The sequence below is a fragment of the Daldinia childiae genome (genome assembly GCF_008694065.1).
Source record: "Daldinia childiae strain JS-1345 chromosome Unknown Scaffold5, whole genome shotgun sequence".
NCBI lineage: Eukaryota > Fungi > Ascomycota > Sordariomycetes > Xylariales > Hypoxylaceae > Daldinia > Daldinia childiae.
In genome coordinates this window covers 344,000-362,312 of record NW_022984646.1, presented here as the reverse complement: position 1 = coordinate 362,312, position 18,313 = coordinate 344,000, and the positions used below count along the sequence as shown (strand labels likewise).

General features: G+C 44.6%; 5 protein-coding genes across 5 annotated transcripts; all 5 read left to right on the top strand.

Annotated features, from left to right (window-relative positions):
* Positions 1-93: 93 nt before the first annotated feature.
* GL218_05260 (uncharacterized protein) lies at positions 94-6,285 on the top strand (the record flags this gene model as incomplete). The annotated part of the gene is made up of 4 exons (XM_033581911.1): positions 94-755; positions 3,662-3,798; positions 3,869-4,067; positions 4,125-6,285. The coding sequence occupies 4 exons, from the start codon at positions 94-96 to the stop codon at positions 6,283-6,285; spliced, it is 3,159 nt and encodes a 1,052-aa protein (XP_033434474.1).
* A 2,380-nt stretch (positions 6,286-8,665) lies between these two features.
* On the top strand, positions 8,666-9,763 carry GL218_05259 (Tethering factor for nuclear proteasome STS1; the record flags this gene model as incomplete). Its single annotated transcript, XM_033581910.1, has 2 exons — positions 8,666-8,753; positions 8,919-9,763. 2 exons carry the CDS (start codon positions 8,666-8,668, stop codon positions 9,761-9,763), a joined length of 933 nt encoding a protein of 310 aa, XP_033434842.1.
* A 2,526-nt stretch (positions 9,764-12,289) lies between these two features.
* GL218_05258 (uncharacterized protein) lies at positions 12,290-13,003 on the top strand (the record flags this gene model as incomplete). Its single annotated transcript, XM_033581909.1, has 1 exon — positions 12,290-13,003. One exon carries the CDS (start codon positions 12,290-12,292, stop codon positions 13,001-13,003), a length of 714 nt encoding a protein of 237 aa, XP_033434841.1.
* Positions 13,004-13,038: 35 nt separating this feature from the next.
* On the top strand, positions 13,039-13,362 carry GL218_05257 (uncharacterized protein; the record flags this gene model as incomplete). Its single annotated transcript, XM_033581908.1, has 1 exon — positions 13,039-13,362. The coding sequence occupies one exon, from the start codon at positions 13,039-13,041 to the stop codon at positions 13,360-13,362; it is 324 nt and encodes a 107-aa protein (XP_033434838.1).
* Positions 13,363-16,399: 3,037 nt separating this feature from the next.
* GL218_05256 (uncharacterized protein) lies at positions 16,400-17,152 on the top strand (the record flags this gene model as incomplete). The annotated part of the gene is made up of 3 exons (XM_033581907.1): positions 16,400-16,794; positions 16,849-17,064; positions 17,143-17,152. 3 exons carry the CDS (start codon positions 16,400-16,402, stop codon positions 17,150-17,152), a joined length of 621 nt encoding a protein of 206 aa, XP_033434837.1.
* Between the last annotated feature and the right edge of the window lie 1,161 nt (positions 17,153-18,313).

Genomic DNA, 18,313 nt, shown 5'->3' with positions numbered 1-18,313 from the left:
ACGTTCCACGAAGATTTTAAGAACGTAATCAAAGAATTTAGTCCAATTTGGGGCCCAGGTTTTAATGATTATTATTATACTGCATTACGAGCTATGCGTATTATAACCCATCGCCTTTCAAAATTTGGCAAATCCCAAGCCGGTGGGAAATTTCCATCGCCCCTTGATATTTTCGAGACCAGCGTGGTCCGAATCTTATCCGACGCTGAGGCATATACAGATCCGACCCAGAAATCGCTGCCCGAAGATATTGAGAAAGAGCGTGATTTTATGCATAGGATTGCTGACGTTAGAGAGGAACTGGTAATGATACAGGAAATCCTGGATCAGCAAAAGGAAATCCTGCAAGCTTTCATTCAGGATTTTGAGAACCATGAATTTGGTAGTATGTTAGATAGCAGTGATGAGCAAGATATAAAGGGGGCGAGGATCCTCTGGGAGCAATGGAAGCTACCAGCAAAAGACGTTGATATATTCACAAAGCGGCTTTCCAAGATTAATAAAGACGCAGAGAGGATCGAGAATCTGATTCAGAATCAGCTAAATATGAAGCGGACATACGCTAGTATAAGGGACACTCGCACCGGATTGATTCTCAGCGCGGCTGTTATTGGATTCACAGTTATCACGATCATATTCGCGCCGCTAGCCTTCATGACAAGCCTGTTCGCTCTACCTCTCGAGGGTCTCTTGAAAAATCAATACCAATCCGACGGAGGCAATGGAAGGGATCCGACCCCCGCGTACACCACTAGGTACGTTGTGACATGGTTTGGTAAGTATTGAGCCCTAGCTTCTGTCCCCTAAGCTTCTTAACAAACTAACATCTCGAAGTTGTGGCAGAGGTTGTATCGTTGGTTGTCACCATTTTGTTCGTAATGCTGTGCCTCTGGTATTTCGACGTTATCAAGAATTTCTCCGTGATGCGAGAAAACCATTCCAACAAAACAAAGGTGGCATGATTGGAAGCACCCCAAGCACAAGTCAAGTAAAGTGGACAATACGACTAGATCAGTCGGAGAGAAGAAGTCGGGATCAGATCAGGAGAATGCGGGTATGAGAAGAAGGATTACGAAACTTTGGAATCATCAAAAAAAGGGGGAATCGAGCATGGTATAAGGGGGTTTCTTATGATGTCCTGCGTCATGATTTGGTGTTTTTTGGTTGGGACAAAGCTTGTTTGAGCGAGGTGCAATCGTATTGGTAGTGATCTAGAGTAGGCTGATTAATCTAAATTCAGATGATTTTATGTAAATAGGTAGTTCCCTATTTTCCGCCCCTTTTCTCGCTTAATGGGGCCTTGGCCCACCATTTATCACAGTATCACAGCTACACATACTGAATTATACCACCTTTTCTGTACTCATTCTCTGTGTTATAAGCATGCTTATCGAGAAACTCTACGAAGGTTCGAGTACATGAAAGGGGTCCGGTTAATATCCTATCCCCTAGAGCTCATTGCTCTGGCTTAGTAGCTACGGAACTTCTTGGTCTACAGCTCGCAATTGTCAGAGGGGGTTATACCCAGGTGATTGATGTCATACACAGAGTGAATATCTAAGAAGGTAGACCAAAAGGTAAGGTATATTGAACTAGTAACGCCTGGCTTCTACTCTCTTTCGAGGGAGCTACGCGCCCTTATATAGTAGATAGACCCCTATAGGCCTCCTTACCCATTTATACTCTGACAGCAAATACTTATAAAGAACCATATAAAGATCATATTAATTTACTTTGGCAATGAGTCTAATGCAATCATAATTCATTTTTATGAACTGTGAAGCTTGGTGTATGTGAGGATGAGCTTGATGTTCTTTAGTAACGATGGTCTTTGGCTGTCAACCTCGAAAATGTATACCCAGACAGGCACTTATACCTATATAACAAGTAGACTCTAAATATTCAGGATATCATTGAAAGTATCTATAATCACCAATAGCTAAGTCGAGTTCACTGGTTATAGATCTCTGGTTTCGATTTAAATGGTAACATTACTGCTTTCAAACACATATATATCTACTCAGCTAATCTAGTCCATTATATCTTACATATTCTAGGCGCATAGGTATCTATACCTATATATATTTCTCAGTAGTAGCCGTCCAATATATGAATATTTCGTATTGCCTTTAGTATTGAGCATCATTTTAAATATTTGCATGATAACTATAACTAAAGCACTAAGGAAAATATCAAGTATTACATCCTTAACAATAGGGTATAATGAATACAATTACAACCCAATTAAAGCTGTTACTACTACTATCATATACCTTCGGCAGGTTACCTTTCTAGTTTCAGAGGATGATTGCTGGAGGTGCATGAAAGAATGCCCTAGAAGCACAGCGTCGACATACTATCAACATATCGGTAGGCTACTCGCTTAAAACACACAGGATATGCTAGATAACATTAAATCTTATCGTGCATGATATTAGGCGGCATTGTAATTATATTTGGTTTTGTTGCTCAGCACCGAACCTTTCTTTCCCATCTTCGTTTCCTAGTTCCCCTTTTCTACCACATACCGCATGAACGTGCAAACGGAACGCATGATTTCTTCCGCACGTTCAGATATCTCTTATATCTTCGTTACTAAGAGGTACCTTAAGTAACTTGACTTCAAGTGCATGTCAAGAAGGGAAAAGGTACGTACTCAGGCACATTTCCCATTTTGTTTGTTACTTAGGTAGGTAGCAACCGTACCTACCTAGGTATATGTACGCTCGTTCCGATACTCCCCTTGAGCCCTCGGCGATGACTACAAAACTACCCCTGACATATACATTGACATGCTCCGTCGCGTTAAAATAAAAACAAACTGTATGTGGCTAATCTGACCAGTCCTAGGGTTCGTGCATCAGTATTCCCTTTGGAACGTCCCGGAATAGCACAGACATCAACCTCATAAGAGGTACCGGATCCACTACCACTTCAAGTATCCGCAGTGATGTACGTGAAGTTTACCTGAACGAATTTTCACCGGAGACCCGGTTTACTTCAGGTGGTAATAAGGAAGTGACTTCCTTTCAGGTCACACCTTACTGGAATTCCTTAAGAATACAGTTCTTCCTTCCTTCTTACTTTTCTTCCTACCTTTATTCTTTTACGTACACCTGCTAGGTATTTAATCCTTCCCACTTTCTTACTTGGCCTATCTATTTACCTACCTTCTTCATTCTTCACTACCATCGGAGCATCCTACAAGGAACATTGCCTAGGTACCTTAGGTACCTAACATACCTCCTACACAACACTCCTGTCTCAAAACTTATTAACCAACACTATCAACTATCAAGACTCCATTTTTGGTTCGGGCTTGAGACAAGTCTCGATCTCTTAGATTCCTACCTACATTCATACAACGTTGTAGTTAAGGACTAAGGTCGCCGAGTAATTGTTTACGCCTTGTTTCTTTTTGATATTGCATTGGACGAGGCAATTCAAAAATCAACCATACTTTGTGTTGACCTCCTTTTCTTACTGATCACTCACGATGGTTGGTTCATCGGCGGATCTGTCCCAGCGCGAGGCGGACCAGCGCGAGGCAGAACAGCGCATCATGGACACTATGATGGCAAGTCTTCCCTAATTAATCTACTCAAGACTCAAAAGGACGATATACTAACTCTATTTGATAATAGGAGGATCTCGGAAATAGTCGTCTTGAGGAATTTGCTAGAGATACCGACGAAGATCGGCGTCGAGGCCATCAGACCTTCCAAGTAAACCGTCGTCTATTCTCGACGCAACGCGAGGAACGCCCTTCAGCGAATGACCCTGCTGCAGGCTGGAAGAGTGAGTTATTTACATACTATATATATTCATCATAGCCATCGCTTGATACGTAGCTAATCAATTGCGACAGATGCGTTTAAGGAGGGTCTGTTCAACGACTCCGATTATCATGCGGTCAAAGATCTTGACTCACTTGATGACGGGAATGCTCATCGCCTAAACCGAGTTGCAACGAAACCGGGAATTGGGGGTAGCGGGAATCCTGCTGGATATAACAGCCGGCCTCTAACCTTTGCATCCAAGGGAAATACTCCGATGTATGATCCACTGTACGTAACTGTTCATTTCCTAGAATTGATATGGAATCTATGCTAATTCAGTACCAGGAATCCCGGTTATTCTAAGAAGCCAAGACAGCCATCCCAACCTCTTCCGCCGGGACATAGAGAAACTTCGCTTGGTGGTATTGTGCCACCTGGGGTTGAGGTGAGACGATGGGACCCTAAGCGAGCGGAACAAGCTGGCAACCCAGTTCACTTCACCCCTATACCTAATATACCTGGCACCGGACGCGATACACCGGTCCAGGCGAGACCACAACAACCTCCTACTCTAGGCAGATTAGGACATGGCGCTCCGCTGCAGTTACAACCTACTCTCATGCCCCACGAGCAGGAGAGTACCCTGCTCCCGCACCAGAGACGACCAGCTGGACCAGCCGGACCCGCCCATAACACGCCTGATCAAAACAATGAAACTCAAGTCACTGGAAATTTGATCAAAACCACGACGCTTAAACTAGGTCGAGTTATTTTCCGAGATGAAGATGTTACTATCATGCTTGTCGTTGGACTAGATGCATTTAGCCCTGGCCAAGTTTCTCTCCATGAAAGACCGAGCGGCGTCGTTATCTGGAATCTACACATTAACACTGGCAGAGCGATGAGAGGCGATATTCGTCTCTGTTTGCAACCGTTCCAATACGGAAGTAGCGTTCATCTTCGACGACAAGATAATGAGGCTTCCGAAGTGCGATCGAGTCAGATACGATTCAGCAGTATTTCAGCCGCGCAGAAGTTCGAAGAAGTGGTAAAGTCTTATCGGAAGCAACAGGAGAATTCTCGCATACCAATCCTCATAGAAATGAGTGAAACCGAGCTCGTCCCCCAGCTAGAAAGTGGTACGGACAGCAAGGACTCGGAAAAGACAGATGAACAAGCTCCGGAGAATCAAGTATCTAAAACTGACCGCAGCAGAGTCGACACTGTGACTTCTACACCCCTTAAGTCTACACCCTCTCAGCCTATCCCGAGCACGGAGACCACGAATGAAGATTTGATTGATCTTCATTCTCCCGAATCCCTTAAGAGACCGAAGTCTCCTATAGACCTTATAGACCTGGGTTCTCATGAAAAGGCAATAGCCAATTCTATAGGCGATGCCGAGTCAGTTAGTCTCCAAAGAGAATCTGTAATCGCAGCGCCCATCAAAAGTGCATTCCCTACTATCGCCCAATCTCAAACTATTTCGCCATCAGTTACGACACAGTATAGCATTAGCTTCAGTACAGCTACGGTTCTTTCCACCCCGCAACTCGAGCAGGATATCGCGACAATTGAAGCGATCACAGCCGGAGTAGATCTGTCTCAAGATTCCCTTCGCGTACTTTCCTCCCTAATGGCTAGAGACTACGAACATATGATCAGAATAAGCCGAAACCTTCTGGAATATCTCATGTGGGCTCGGGATTCGTCATCAGTAACGTCCGCTAAACAAGCAGCAATGCAGGTCACGACGATGCAACTGAAGCGATATGAGGGATTCAGTGGCCTGGATCAAGACGAACAGAGAAAGGCAATTGCAGTCGTGTATGCGAATATCCTACATGGAAACGCTCCGATTATTCGTTCGGTCGACGAGATGATCATGCTGCGACAATATGCGCACCCCTGCCCCCCTAGAGTTCGCCGTTTTAACGAATATTTCCTCAGAGTGACTGGACGCCTGGGTCCGCAGCAGCCATCCACAAGCAACAATGCCTTCGTCTCAAAGGCTTCATTATTGCCAATGGAAAAGCATCTGGAAGATGCGCGATCTGTGCATGAAAAGCAATGGCCTGCACCGGAAGAGAAACTTATTGAAATAGGAGAACGATCTGAAGAGGAGACGGTAGAAAAAACCAATAAATTCTTAGCTCTATTAAGAGATGCCGTAAATTCGGACCAACCAGAGGTCAACATCTCGACGTACGCAATGAGTAACTCATCGGCGTCTACCATACGGCCTGGTGCAGTCCTCGTGCCACGTACCAACCCAATGCAGGAGGCGGATGCTTCTCCAGACCGTACGCCGACGGTTCATGGCATTGGTTCCTCTCGTTGGGCGAATCAGTCGCGCAATACATCTACAAGCAATGCCGACACGGAGAGCCGTCGCAACTCCCCAGCACCGAGTCACGGACGAACCGCAACGGGCGACTTAAGTTCTCTTTCGGGCATCACGGGGCGACTTGCGACGCTCGAGTTAGATGATATACAATACCTTTGATGCAATCAATCAGTCGTTTTCCCCAGAGTTCTTTTTTAACATACCTTATACTCTGGGTTACGAATTTCAAGCACAAATCTCCACGTGCTTATGAAGTTGAGCCTACGGACCATATTCACGCTCTAGCCATTTGTTTCATTTTCATTTTCCTGGCGTCTTAATAAGAAATCTCGGACGTCGCCTTCGATTTCCGCCTGGTCTGAAAGGGTGCTGAACCTCTTTTGCGTTACCTCACCTAATGTACGGCATTATGCCGCGTGGCGTTATCAAAGACCTTCGCAAAAATAATGTAATACCTAAGCTCGCCGAGATGTTCCGAGGTCTTTATAGATCTTGGACTATAGGGAATTATCTCTCCTATTTGTACTCTTCTATGATGGGATCATAGGATCCGACTCTCATAAAACAATAGGCCAGCAAACTAGGTTTTAGGAGAACAACTGTTGGGTGGGTAAAGAAACCCGAGTTTGACGGCAGAATTCGACGTGGGCAACAATGCATCTCGGAGAAACTCCTAATAAGCAAGCTCTTGCATGCTTAAGTCACTGCTAGACACAAGCAAAATTAGATTCTTGGCCGAAACCTCGGGTTAGCCGTGACGATGAGATGGCATGGTGGAGACTGTTGTATATAGGTGTGGATAATGCTAGGTTAATAGTGAATGTAATGAGTCGTGTAAACCTGATGTTGTTTTTGTGTGCCATGATCGGTTGACTTCTCGTGGGAACACATAATATGTACTCCTTGATTCAGTACTATCTATTAGCCACACGGATTCGATCGCTAAGGCTTAAGGGAGCGCATATATGTAAGGTTATGTGGCTAGACGGATCGGAGCTGTAGCCTCGGTTATTTGGCTATGATGGTAATATACCTGTGCAGTAGGTATATAGCTTAATATATTAGGTAGGTCCAGGTACCTACCTAAGTATTGTTGCATTTATCCTATGTTTAGCTCAGGTCAAAGCTCAGAAAAGTTCAACAACTACTTAAGCTAAAATGTGTACTTTTGTTCACTCAGTGTAAGAGCTTTACAAGGCAATTGATGATGTGTGTACAGTAAGAAAGAGGCGGTCACGTGTTTCTGACGGTGGCTTTTCTTAGGATCTTAGATTCTGATCAATGACCAATCAAGACGAGGGACGGGATGACCCTTGAACCGTTGCTGTGTTGGTAGCTTGTGACTTGTTTCCTTAGGAGATATGTTCCCCACAATGCGTGAGTTTAACGAGGGGTTCTGGTTGATGCTATGCGTTTTTTTGCTTATGCATAAGCCTCTTTTATGAGTATCTGATATACAGGTAGGTAGATAAGTACTTCAGCTGGTAACTACCTAGGTATATTAGGTATAGTTATTTTGAGTTAAAGGTGTATGTTATATGAAGATGCTAGAGGAGAGATTCATAAAGTATGCTTATGTTTATTTACTTAATATACCTCCTATGTTAAATATGAGATAAGGTGGCATGTAAGGATGTAAGGTACATGTACATATACATGTACATAATATGGTAAAGGGAAGTTGCATTGAAATAGGCATGAGGCACTAGTGCGGGCCATTGATGACAAAAGAGTAAGTGCGTAGGTAAGTACATATGTACATATGTACCTAGTAGCTCGTAGTGAGATATAGTACCGCTAGTCCACTTAGGGTATCACTACAGTGGTAGTACAGCTACAGGGGACCTTGTCTCCACCAGCTGGAGTCGAGAGAACCAACAACATTGCTAGATATATTGGGGATTTTGGGGCCTGACTTTTTTTTCCTTGACCCGAGCCAGCGGAAGGCAGTTTTCTGGATCATTAATGCCATCTTTTTGCGTATCTTTCCTTAGAACATCCAATCCACATCATCCACACGCACACACACAAACCTCCATAACCTCCATAACCTCCAAATCCTATTCAATCAAAGGGATTAGTCGAGTTATTAAGTTACCTTTAGGTGTTTGTTATTACTTTTTTTTTCTTAAACAGCTGCGCTACACCCTACACCCCTCCCGTCAATGCGCAACCAATATTAGGCTCCCTCTTTTATTTATCTGGCTTAAGGACCAGACGGAATAAAAGTAGCCACAAGTAACGACATTCTTTTTCGATCCACACTCTACATATCCACCCTTCTTACTTTCTCCCCTCTACTTTTTATTTATCTCTGGTTCTCCTCCTTCCCTCACTCAACCTCTTCCCCATCCTGCACCTCCGGTTTGTTCCCATCGTCGACGCCACTCCGCCGTACGTCAGATAAGCATACCGTCGATCCGTCGATCAGTCCAGCGTGGTGTCGACATCGCTATAGCTCGACCAAACACAGTCATCGAGAAGGGAATAGGATACCGAGTAGCACGACGTATTCGGACGGAATATACCTGCTAGCATAATGAACATTTTGTTATCGCCGCAGCCGCAACCGCCGTCTTTCTTCCCTCATCAACACGAGACCAATAGACGGTCACCTACTCGCTCAAGTATGTGAATATATTTAATTCCTCTGCTTTCTTGTTCCAAGTCATGTGGGGCGTTGTCTTGATACCCCTTTGCTGTGTGCGATCCCGAGCTGCGGACTCGACTACTCTGCATCTAAGGAAATCCAAACAGGCAGCAATATATATACTAACAATTCTGTTTAATAGTTTCTCCTTTTCATAACACTATGGCTAGTAACCGAAAGCGAAAGGCCGACGACGATGGCGATGAGATGTCGGTCTCACCCCTCAACTCCCCTGCTGCTCAATCACGACAGCTCGCGGCTAGACCATCGAAGAAAGTCCGGGCAAATGAAGTAGCGGGGCGGCCTCTATCGCTCCCTCGACTCCTCGAGACCCTCGACATCACGCAACTGCGAACTGTGCTACAGACAATCTGCGAGCGACAACCGGAAATTGGAGAAGAGGTCGTCAAAAGCGCTCCGAAGCCCTCCGTCGACTGCGCGCTACGAGTATTGAAAGAATATCAGGACAAACTACGAGATGCGTTCCCTTACGGCGATTCGAGTTCCGATTACACATACTACCGGGTCAAACATCAACTGATGGCACTGATCGATGCCCTTGCTGACTTCACACACCAATTTCTTCCGCCTAACGAGACAAGTGCCAACCTCTCGCTACAATATCTACATGGCGCCACGAAGGTAGTACACAGCTTGCCTGACTGGGAAAGCCAAAGCCACAGACATCATAAAGAGAACGTCTACTACGAAATATCACAAGCCTGGGCTTTGGTTATCAATGAGGCCTCTAAGAAAGGGGCCGGCTTCCTCTTACATTCGGGTGGTTGGGACCAAAAGCTTGCTAAGCACAATCTTCAATCGGGTGGCAGGTTAGGTGCTGCCATCTCCTCTATGGCCGCGAATGTCGGATGGGTCGGTGGAAATTCAGGCAACACTGCCTCAAATACACCTGCCAACCAAAGCTCCATTCTGGACCAGTTGATGGCTGGCAATTATAGCGCGCCTGTTCCTGTCGGACGTTGGTAGAGACTGCCACCACCAGGGAGGATGCAAGACAAAAAAGAAGATGGAGGAGGTGGATTTGGACAGGCCTAAAGGGGCACGAAGATTAATGAGCAAAATGATGTTTCACTAGCATCCAGCATATGACGGAGTAAACAGTCATGCAATAGGCATCGAGGATGGACGCATTTGCACATACCACCCACCTCGCAATGAGACTACGATGAATATTTTTGTTTTTCTTCCTTTCGTCTTAGGGGGCATGGCATAGGTTCATAGATTTGTCGGCCAAGGGTTCTTTGCTTTACGGTTACTTACTACATCACGGCGTTCTAGCACTTACACATCATATCACTGTTACTATCAATTCATGTTTTTTCTTTGTCATCCTGATATCCCTCCCCTATTTTTTTTTTTCTATTTCTTTATCCGAACCAATTACACATTACGGATACGTTAACTACTGTCGACCGAAACCTTTTCTGCATAGTGGATGGAACGAACCAACGAACGGAGGAACTGCTTCTTGGGTACCTACCTCTTAACTAGCTTTTCGGAACAGGTGGTCCTATCTACTTCTTACTTGTTGGTGGTCAGGGTGCCTTATGATGTACATGCAGCCCGTATTGACGCTGTTATAGTCGGAGCAGACGTGAGTGTTGTGGCTTAGCTCACCGGTCTGGCATAGGCATAGGGACATAATCATTACCAGCGATTTAGCTGTTATTGAAGGTGTTATGATTTTCAAATGAGTTTTTTTTTCTTCGGTGACTTGTTCGTGTTGTTTTGTGTTTTTTTGTGTTGATGTTAACCGGGCCGACGGATATACTGTCAAAAGCGCTATTATTTCGTGAATTATGAAGTGATGAGGGCTTTAGAGCGTTCGAAGTGATTCTAGATCTCATTGTCTGTAACGAAAGCAAATATCTACCTAAACTAACGGTGATGAAATTATATTTGCTAAATAAGGTCATTTTCTATGAGGAGCAATTACTAAGTCATATTCATTGCTTTCTAGAGCGGATAGGGATTTCCCGGTATTGGTTTACCCCTTTTTCACCTCGATAAATTCCAAAATACTGTGTAGCTTGATGAGGTAGGTACCGAGACCAAGCTCAGTAGTAATTTAGGTAGGTAGCCTTACTTGCCAGGTCTTTGTCACACGGGACATAGATCTTAAAACCTCGGTTTACAACGGGATAATCAGAAGGCCGTCGAGCAACTCAAGGTTCAGGTACCCGGTAAGCTAAACGCACGGGAAGACCTAGATGGTGAAACTAGCTCTTCATCTCGTATTATATACCTGGGTAGGTTAGGTAGGTTTTGGTAGCGAATTGAGTTTCAGATTGGACGACTTGTCCCGTGTTTTTGGAGCTTGGGTGGTGTTAAACTACGTATTTGCCATTAGGATTTGCCTATTAAGAAGGCACTTTATTACCGAGGAGCATTATAATACGTCTATAGCTTCTAGTATGGGCTTATTATCCTGTATAGTACCATAGTGATTTTCACGGAGTAAGTAATACAATAGGTAGAAATTTTCATTAGTTAAAAGTACCAAAGCTCCTACACAAGCTCGTATAGAATTATCTACTATGTGTGTCGTAAACCTAGAAAGGGGGTGAGCCTTTCCACGTAGTCTAAGCTCATCTCAGCTCAGGACCAGCCTAGAACTCTTCTCAACATGGAGCTGAACTCCATTAGAACTATATTCTACCAAGACCAATATCTACTACTTCAAGGCGATTTAACCATGCTACATAGTCTGAAGCTTATTTCCCTGTCCGTCCCCCGCGAACCCGACAGTGGATTAAGCTTTAAGATGGCATACCACTAAGTCCTTTAGGAGTACTATGAATATAGTTAATTTTAGGAGTCCGTCGCTCATTCTCGGTTTTGAGTATCGAGTCCCTTAGTTACCTGGATAAGTACACGCACTCACTTAACCATAACAGTGTTGAGCATACTTGGAGCTCTTGAGTGTCCTTGCTAGAGAGCACGTGTATATTCATCCGTCTAAAGGTCTCTTACTCCAGTAATATCACCCACGACATGGCTCACCCGGATAGCCTTGGCCGCCCAGGACAGAGGCAAGAATAAGCAAAAACCTACAGGAGTCACAGTGAAAAAACTATGTCCATATCAGGTCATGCCAACAGCGCTCTATTGCTACGATCTTTAACCTTTTAAATGCACACTTTTGAAGATACGTAATATAACCTATTTTCACTAAGCAATGGAGTCTAAGTAATTTGCGGGGTCCGGGGGTCTACGTGGAGAGCCTCATGTTTATACTCAGCCGTTGCATCATGCGCCGTATTCGGCCTCGTCGATACAAGGTAAGTGAAGACACGAAAGCTTGAAGATATCATCCACGAACTGAAAGAAACATGTGTCTTGAATATCAGTGAAAACATACATATACCAATCAACCTCCTCAAGACTATTCCATTCTCACCAAGCAACAGCGACTCGTTCAATAATTCATCAGCTTACCGTTTACTATTCATACATCTGTATAATACCAATAACTTACCAACTAAATTCAAAATGGTTACCTCTGGATCTCCTTCTGAATCTCCTCGTGGAGCTCCCAGCAATATTGATGCTTTTGCTCTGTTTGAGGCTCTTACGGGCCACAAGATCGACAGGCGCTCTATCCCTTCTAGGACTATGTCCGAGGACTACGAGGTTCTCGGCAACGAGAGGGATGACCATCCTCTCCTTGGCCAGGAGCCTTCTCCCGATGAGCCTCCTAAGGATGTGTTCATCGGCGCCATCAACCCGTATGCCCTGGTTGAGGCTATGATCGGCCATCGATTGGACCGCCATGCTCTTTCTACTGCACGCATCCTCGCGGATGTCCTGCAGACCGACTACGAAGAGCTCTTCGACCTGAAGCACAACTCCGTGCTCTTTGCTGGCCTTAAGCTCAACGAGGAGAACCGCCAAGCCGAGGAAATCTCCGAGAAGGAGATGCAGATCCTCGAGGAGCGCGACCTTGTCACTCCCGACTTGTCTCGCGTTAAGAAGCTTGATGATCTCGAGAAGATTGGCCTCAAAGAGGTTGGTGATGTCGCATCAAAATGGCCCGCATGGCAGAATGATCAGCTAGCTCGCGTCTCGTCCTCGATGGCCAGTCTCTCCGGCAAGACTGTCGGTAACCGCGATGTTACCGAGACCATCAACGAGCTTGTGCTTCCCTTCAGCCACGGAAAGGAAGACCATCGTGGTCTCCCCCTAACAGCTCCTGGCGCGACATGAACGATATCATCTTCCGGAGCATGCCGCGTCGCTTCATGATGGACGGCCCACCCTTCGCCATGCACGGCAGCTCCCACCAATTCCGGGAGCAATACCACACGCTTCGACGACCCGACCCAGGGAGCCTCGAGCAACAGCTGGCTAATCGCAGCCATCTTCTCCGTGTTCTGGGCGAACCCCGCCATGATCAACCGATCCACACGGATGACCATGACTGGACCCTGGACCGCGGCCGCCGCACCCTGAGCGTCCGCTTCCACGATAAGGGCGGCCGCAACAAGCTGACACGGACACTGTCGAGGTCGACTACCAGATCCCCGTCAATAACTCGACCGACATCACATCTATGCGCGCTCTAGCGACGGCTACGAGACTTGGCCCGCGCTATACGAGAAGGCCTTCGTCAAATGGATGACGCGTTCCGAGGACCCGCGGACGCGTTGACATGACGCAGGCTCACGCGGCGACCCAATCAAGGCCAGTGCGTACCTAAGTCATCCATCAATCCATCAATCCATATATTGAATATTTCCCTTCCTTTTTTTCCCCTCCCCCTTTTTCTCAACTCACACCGAAAGTCGGAGAATTTACCCCCTCCCCCCCCAAGACCCAGCCTAACCCCCTTTAGAACGTTCAATCGAAAAAGCAGCCGCTAACATGATATTTCATCAATAATAGTGGCCCAAATTAACGGCCGCGAGCCACGTTATTACTTCACCGACCGCCACTCGGGTCTGAGCTCGTGGGCCTTGTGCGCTCTTGCAGCGTGAACAAGCGTACATTAGTCCAATGGCTGCGTGGACGCACGCCACAGGAGACAGTATGTAACGTCTTGGGATTTCCTGTTTTCCCTTCGTGTATCGGGTCCGTGTCGAAAATTCTCGGTCAATGAGGCGGTGGCGGTTTTTCCGCCCGAGAGATAAGCGCTTTTGATTTGTTTTCGTTGGAGAGAGAGAGAGAGAAGAGAGATAGGCAGGTGGCTAATTCCCGATATTATTAGTGTTTCGCGGCAGCAACCTGGTTGCTAATCATGCGTACTCGGTCTTGGGCTGGGTCAGCGAAGGCCAAGAGGATAACGTGCGTGCCTTTATATATCCCCTTTTCCCAGCCAGCTTATCATCTCGAGCACTGTGGCTTTGGCGGTATGCCTTTCTGGGCGAGCCGATCAGAGAGCTATTGTTTCCGGGGCATTTCCGAGCCAGTAACGTTCTTCTCTAGTATAAGAAGCTAACCCTAACCACAGCAATACATTATCATCAGGAACCCGTGGGGCGTTACGGAGCCAAGAGGCCTAACATCGTACCCGGGCCTTCTTGATCGCGTCGAACCTGAATTCTGGCCACCGGCAGCTCTTCTCGATCGAGATGGTGTTTTTAGTGTTGAAGTTCAAGCTTTTAAGAAATATTTCGCGTGTATCGGAGTTGCCAAATAAGCCACTTCTCCGTCATCGGATAGTCTGTGAATCGTATCACAGCGTTTTCTGTGGGCTGATTCGAGTTTCAGTTCGGTGGGTTTGGGGTGGGTTTGCTGGTCTTGGTTTGCTTGGTTTGCATTGAAGTTTATCGAGTAAAAATGTCTTAAACAACGCAGATCTTTGTATGTCTGGGGACTGAAAAAAAAGAGGGTTGTTTTCTAGAAGGAAAAATTAGGGTACTAGGTTATAGACGTACAGATTGGCAATTCACCTTATAGGTTTATCATACCTTACCTACCTTATCCATCTTGAGCTGAGCTGTTTGTGTATATTAACTAACACTAGGCCAATCCCTAGATAGATATATAGATATAGCACATCTAGTATATTAACGAGAGCCAGCGCTAGTCGATATGATAAATGCGGAATCGTAATTAGCCCAATAATACCCCTGTACTATATCAATATACTTACACTACCTATGCTTAGTCCACGTCGCAAGCCTGAGAATAGACTGCATCAAACCATTCATCTCATTTAAGGTTAAATACGAGCTCGTCATTCTAGAGGTAGAGTTCAGCCTCTTAACTCACTACAGACTATAGCATGATTAGATTTGAACCACGTATTGTCCTATTTTATTTCAGCTTTACTTCAAATATATTTTTTATAAATAACATCCTGTCACGTCTGAGACCGTCATGCCTATGATTCTGTGTCATCATTGAAGAGGATGAGATATATCAAGCAGGCTCTGTTAGTCACATATCTATGGCGGCGAATATATATAGCTGAAAGACTGCATCAGGCATGAATCCAGGAGTGGATAGTGAGCTGACAAGATGATAGTGGAACTATACCCTGCAGGTCATATGCAGTGGATGGCTAAGGAGGTATACTAGAAGGTTCTTCACGCAAGGCTGCGAATATAAAATACTCCAACTGAATCACTTGGTATTACAACCACAGTCATCGCATTTCCTCGCCACTACCACTGTTCTACATAGCTGAGTCTCAATCAAAATATAGTTATGTGAATCCGAACTTATCTCATTTACTAGAGCTGACAATTATTTCAATGTCATATGCAATCACTCGCTGTGTAATTGTTAGACATCAAACTGCTAGTGACTACCTGATAGACGTTTTACTTTAGAATTTAAGTTTCTCTACTTAAGTAATTCTGCGGCGCATTATATATAAAGTTGGAAGGGCCTAAAACAATAAATCTGACGATACTTTCTCGTGGACACGTATCGCTTTTTAAACCCACACCTTTAATAACATAATGGATTCTACTATCATAATGGATCCCGATCAGTATCCTGGCCTTGAGGCTAATTTCCTCAAATTAAAGGAAATTCAAGATCTTCAGCTGGGTACTAAAGAAAGAAACAAAAAAATCATCGAGAGATGTAACTGGTACATGTTCTGCGCCTCAGATATCAGAGGGAAGGACTTTCAAGACCCCCATGAGTTTATTCTTCACTGCTATCAAAATGTCCAGGCAAATTGCCCCCCTAAGCAGATGAAACCAAATACTAAGATTGATGAAAATCTCGCAAAAACGTACGTCCAATATTTTCCACCAACCTTAAGGTCAATCAAGAAATAATATCATGCAAAGATTACTAACATGAAATAGTTTCATTTCCAAGTATCATAAACCATATGAAAAGGGCACCCGGAAATTCATTGACAGCCTCGATACTGTAAAGGCAGAAGAGATACAGGATACTCTTATCGATGCTTGGGAAAGGTGGAAGTGTGATAAAAACACCAGGGCTCATGAGTTCAAACAGGCTATAGATAGCATACCCAATCCAGAGAAAATTAAAAGGGTAGTTTGTTTAGGACTGGGTCGTATCCTTATGCCAAAGTTTTGCTCCAATCAACAATCTCCGGAGCAAAGCCCTACCAATACACAGAGTACAGAGAGTACAGAGAGCACGCAGAGTACAAAGAGACCATGTAACATCATCATGCCGCGAAATATTGCTCAACATATAGCCGCCATTTCGCTAGTGAAGCAATTAAGGAAGAAGACGGGCAATGAGGATATTCCACTCTTTACTGCAGATCCTGAATATGGAGACGAGCACAAGAAAGCTCTCAAGACATTACCGTCACCTCTTATTAACTTTACCGTTCTCGAACCAGGATACGGTATACACGAGCAATTTACATATATCGATGACGAAACTTTGGTTTTCGATATGGCTGGGCCGCCCCAATGTCCTACGATGAGAATAATCCAAGAGTTTGCTCGACCAGTCGCGATTATCACCGGGGAGGTTCCTCGCAGAGGAAAGTTTGAGGATAGGCTCTGGTTTGAGGTCCCAGAGAACGGCAAGGGAATACCAATACCGGGGTGCGCGTAAGTCACATCATTAAAATTCCAGATCTTTCTTCATATTACTAACGAGTACAGCCACCTACCTCTCCCCGATGGCTGCTTTCGATTCGGCGGACTATGCCCGAGACGGGTCAGAGACATGATCGTCTACGAATACAAACAAGAAAACAAGTTTCCCGCGGAAAAGGAGGCGTTTGCGCGGAAATGGGGTGCGTGCGACTTAGTGAACTACGGAGATCGGGAAAAATTAGACGCCCAGGTCGGCGCGTACTGGCACACCGATACTCGTTTGTACGTGCGTAGATCTCGTCCATCATACCTTTTGAGATTTCTCGAATGGTGTAGCGGTCTGCTACTGACATACTGAAGTCTACAGTAGACTATAACGTCGCTTTCGTCTATAAAAAAACAACACTTTATAGGTGGTTTAGTCAGTTTATTTAGTTAATATCATTACCGCGTTGCTTTTAGTTCTGACATTTACAGAGACTGCGAGACCATACGGAGAGGCTATTTTCCAAGGATAGTTCAAGATGCAAAATGACGAGAAATAAGTGATCGACAGAGCACAAATCCTTAGACCATCTGCTTTCCGGATATTCCGTAGATAAGTTCGAATTGTTTCCATACATCTACAGCTTGAGCTACGTTTGGACGAAAATACTGATACAACAAATTAATTCTATGCAGTTAGAACTTGAACGTAGAATTTCATTCGAGTATACTCCAATTTTCTTTCCAACTACCAGTTCCAGCCGTGCATAGAACTAGTCTTATTAGTAGTATTGAATGTGGGAATTTCTTTTTCCATCCACGGAGCCCACGTTCATCAAATAAAATAAAGACGCCAAGATTTTTGCATACCTACCGCCAACGCTAAAAATTAGACACAAATCAGATTCATTTAATTTCCAGACAAAAAAAAAAAAAAATATCCACCAGGCGCTCTAATACATATCGCGCCAAGTGGGCAGGCAAAAAAATAGTCTTTTGAGAGCTGCAGGATTCGAACCTGCGCGGTTTCCCATCGCGGGTTATATGGTATTCTTTGGGAAGACCTAAACACGACGCCTTAACCACTCGGCCAAACTCCCATTGGTTGTTGAAGAATTGATTATTAAACACGGCATATATACCACGGAAGCTTCTATAGTAAGCAGACTTCTTACGAAACTGCCCATTGATCTTTCGCCCCCTACGAGCCTTTTATTTCATTTCTAAGAATTCTTTTTATCATTTTTTATTTATTTTTTATTTTAGTTATAACATTAAGAGGGGGAGAGGTCTAAGTAGTTATGTTTATATTACTATAGGGCAAGATATTGATTCACTTTGTTTTATAAGTCGTTATAAAATTTAAGAACGGGTATCTCTAGATCTTAGCAAAATTCCAAACTAGATTACCCTAATTACCTTGGCTATTTTCATTATATTCAATTCTGTACCGTATTTCACTGCACTACTACTTTCATACGGCATAGAAGCATCTGTACTGTCTACCTTTAAACGTGGTGATGATGTCACGAGGTGGAACCAAACA